General features: G+C 46.6%; 1 protein-coding gene across 1 annotated transcript; it reads left to right on the plus strand.

Annotated features, from left to right (window-relative positions):
* LOC121576002 (D(1B) dopamine receptor-like) lies at positions 1-2,043 on the plus strand. The gene has a single exon (XM_041889301.1). It carries the CDS (start codon positions 306-308, stop codon positions 1,614-1,616), a length of 1,311 nt encoding a protein of 436 aa, XP_041745235.1. The 5' UTR covers positions 1-305; the 3' UTR covers positions 1,617-2,043.
* The last annotated feature ends 2,248 nt before the right edge of the window (positions 2,044-4,291 follow it).

A 4,291-nucleotide genomic window follows, 5' to 3' on the forward strand; every position in this document is an offset into this window, starting at 1 on the left:
TGTGGTGGCCAATGAGCAACGCGCTTCAACCTTTTGGCGCACCGAACGCCCAGTTCGGCTCAGCGTGGATGCAACACATTTGTCGCAAATTCACTAAGCAATCTCAAATCCTTCGTTTGTATATTTATTTCAAATAGAATGGCAGACGAAGGGACGACAGAGCACCGTGAGTTGGTTACTACTGCGTCCTCAGACGCGATTGGCGCAATGGACTGGCTTTCCACTTGAGAGGACACATAGAGAACCGTGCGAAATACCTCTCAGTGCACGAGAACCACTCCGTCCCGTTACCTCTTGGGGAGATTATGTGGAACTCGACCGAATCGGAGGCAACATCAGACGGTGGAAAGGAATTGGTCATCCGGACAGTGACGGGCTGTTTGCTCTCCCTGCTCATCCTATGGACACTACTGGGAAACCTTATGGTGTGCTCCGCCGTGCTCCGAATTCGGCAATTGCGAAGTAAAGTGACCAACATTTTCATCGTTTCTTTGGCTGTGTCGGATTTATTCGTTGCAATTCTGGTGATGCCATGGAAAGCTGTGGCTGAGGTGGCGGGGTATTGGCCATTTGGCACTTTTTGTAATTACTGGGTGGCGTTTGACATTATGTGCTCAACTGCGTCTATCCTCAACCTCTGCATTATCAGCGTGGATAGATACTGGGCCATATCAAGTCCGTTCCGGTACGAGAGAAAAATGACCCAAAGAGTTGCCTTTGTGATGATAAGCATCACGTGGACATTGTCTCTACTCATTTCATTCATACCCGTCCAACTGAACTGGCACAAAGCCAGCGAAGACGAAATAGTTAGAGCGCATAACACCTCCTTGGGTCAAGTAGAGGAAAACTGTGACTCTAGCCTCAACAGAGAATACGCCATATCTTCATCTTTAATAAGTTTCTACATACCCGTAGCAATTATGATTGTGACATACACGAGAATCTATCGGATTGCTCAGATCCAAATCAGGAGGATAGCTTCCCTAGAGCGCGCGGCAGAGCACGCCACAAGTTGCAGGACCAACACACTCGAGTGCCAACACCACAATACCTTGAAAACGTCTATTAAAAGGGAAACCAAAGTTTTAAAAACTTTATCGATCATTATGGGTGTTTTTGTATGTTGTTGGTTACCTTTTTTTATTTTGAACTGCATAGTTCCATTCTGTGACAAACCACCGACTGACAAAGATGCTGGTCTCCCGTGCGTCAGCGAGACAACATTTGACGTCTTTGTGTGGTTTGGCTGGACTAATTCATCCATGAATCCTATTATTTACGCTTTTAACGCAGAGTTCAGAAAAGCATTTGCCAGTCTGCTGGGTTGTCGTCGTAATTTCTGCTCCAGCACACCAGTTGAAACGGTGAATATTAGCAACGAGTTGGTCTCCTACAACCAGGACACCCTTGTCCACAAAGAAATCGTGAACGCCTACGTCAATATGATCCCCAACGTAGTGGAATGCATTGAGCACGAGGACACGTTTGACAGGATATCACAGTTAACTCACAACAATGAAAATGGCACCGACTCCGTTTGTGACTTGGACGACTGTGAGGAAGAGATTAGCATTGACAGGATGACACCATTCACCCCCAATGGTTTACATTGAATTCACTTGTCTCAGCTCGTGCGTAAGAAGATGTATTGTTTCAATCAGATATTTGAGATGTGGTGTTGTTGTCCCGTGTTGAAAAGTGCTGTAAATTGGTGTCTTATAAGAGAAGACACCAGTCTTTGCTTATTCATATGATCTCTAAAGGTTCTAGCTTCTATGTATTTGGAGCAGCAGATGTATTGAAACCAATTGCTACAATTGGTACAAGTTACCCAAGATGGAATTCCGAAATGACTGCTTATCATTATCGCGCTCAATGACAGTATGACCGCTGTCCTACAGACTATGGAAAATATGGTAAGCCTTACAGGGGCAGTGTAACGACATGCAGTTGTTTAAATGCCTTATTTATTCTGGAAAAGAGTGCAATATTGTTTTTAAAACAAGGGGAATGTTACAGGATTACAAAATGTTTAATTTACATGAGGCCAAAATATTAAAAGTGCTTACTCTCTCTCGCTCTCTCTCTGATGTCTCGCGCGCACGTACACACACACACACACACACACACACACACACACACACACACACACACACACACACACACACACACACACACACACACAAACAAACAATCTCCCTGCTCTGCACTTACACTGAGGTAACTGCACATTAGACAAAGCTTTCTCAATCGAATTATGCACCTGCAGCAGCAGACCCCATAATAAATCCACACCGGTCCAAAGCTAATCAGGAACTGTTGGAAACCTTCATTTGAGTGATTATGGCGCACACCTGATAAGTATGATAAGCTTAAGGCCAGGTACCACACCCTAATAGGGTAACCCCCCCTCCCTAATCATATCACAATCAACTTTTACCAGTTGAATGTGGACACAATTATAATACTTTTTGAAATATATTTTTCTTAAATATTTTATTGAAATATACAAATTAGGTGACCTTAAAAAAAACGCTCATATTTGCATATCATGCAAATCAATTTTTCTGGACACTGGATGAAGTCAGTGGTTTCATTTTGTTAAAACTCTCTTGCCTCATTTTTCAGAAGAAAATGTAATCCAGAATAAAAATTTGACAACACATCAGCAATTCCCTATGTATAAGTCTGGAGAATACGTCTAATGCAGATGCGTCTGAGGCTGAGAGAAATGAGTTGGCGTGTGGTAAGAGTCTGACTTTTGGGAAATGGTATTTAAAGACTACCAACCCACTGTGCACAGATGTCAATTCAACATTTAGTCCACGTTGGTTCAAGGTATTTTTCATTAAAATGACATTGAAACAACGTTGATTCAACCAGTGTGTGCACATGGGAAACGCCAAACACCTATTTAGACCCAATCCCCATCTCTTCAAAGTAAGTTACTACATATAGTCCAGTTTGTAACATTGTCTATGAAATGGGCTTTTATTAAATTATGTGTGATTCAATGTAGTGAGCTTTGTAATTATGGATGTATGTCCATTTAAAAGTGGTTACAATTCAATAACTTTTATATATATATATGATGGTAGTATGATAAAGTAACGAAAATATACATTTTCATCAACCTATTTTAACTTTTTGAAAATACTAATATTATTGGAGCAAAATAAAAAATCTAAATTGCTAGGTGTCACGATCGTCGGGAAGAGAGGAGGACCAAGGCGCAGCGTGGAAGGTGAACATACTTATTTATTTAATGATACACGAACAAAACGATAATGTGACGTCCTTGGTTACAATAAACACACCAACACGGAACAAGATCCCACAAATACTGTGGAAAAACAGACTGTTTAAATATGGTTCCCAATCAGAGACAACCAGCAACAGCTGACACTCGTTGCCTCTGATTGAGAACCACTCTGGCCAACATAGAAACACAATAACTAGAACACCCTAGAAACACAAAACTAGAACACCACAAAGAACACTCACACCCTGGCTCAACATACAAGCGTCCCCAGAGCCAGGGCGTGACAGTACCCCCCCCCCAAAGGCGCGGACTCCGACCGCGCCAACAGAACACCACAGGGGAGGGACCAGGTGGGCACTCCGCCTTGGCGGCGGATCCGGCTCCGGGCATGATCCCCACTCCCTCTCTAACCCCCCACAGTACCCCTGGTCCGGTCTGGCCCTGCTGGCCGGAGCTGGACTGAACAGTGGTGGAGCGGATTGCTCTAGCTCCGGCGTGGAGCAGCTGACCGGTGCCGGACCAGGCACCGGTGGAACAGGCACAAGCTGTGCCGGACTGACGACACACACCACTGGCTTGGTGCGGGGAGCAGGAACAGGCCGGGCCGGGCTGGCGACGCGCACCATTGGCTTGGTGCGGGGAGCAGGAACAGGCCGGGCCGGGCTGGCGACGCGCACCATAGGCTTGTTGCGGGGAGCAGGAACAGGCCGGGCCGGGCCGGGCTGGCGACGCGCACCATTGGCTTGGTGCGGGGAGCAGGAACAGGCCAGGCCGGGCTGGCGACGCGCACCATAGGCTTGGTGCGGGGAGCAGGAACAGGCCGGACTGGGTTGGCGACGCGCACCACAGGCTCGGTGCGAGGGACAGGAACAGGCCGGACCGTACTGGGGACACACACCACTGGCCCTACGCGGGGATCAGGAACGGGCCGGACCGGACTGGTAACACACCCCAGTACCTCTCGCCGTGCCTCTACACTTTCCTTCCCCTTTGTGACCAGCGGCCCCCGTAACCTGGCAGCCTCCT

The sequence above is a fragment of the Coregonus clupeaformis genome, chromosome 10, assembly GCF_020615455.1.
Source record: "Coregonus clupeaformis isolate EN_2021a chromosome 10, ASM2061545v1, whole genome shotgun sequence".
NCBI lineage: Eukaryota > Metazoa > Chordata > Actinopteri > Salmoniformes > Salmonidae > Coregonus > Coregonus clupeaformis.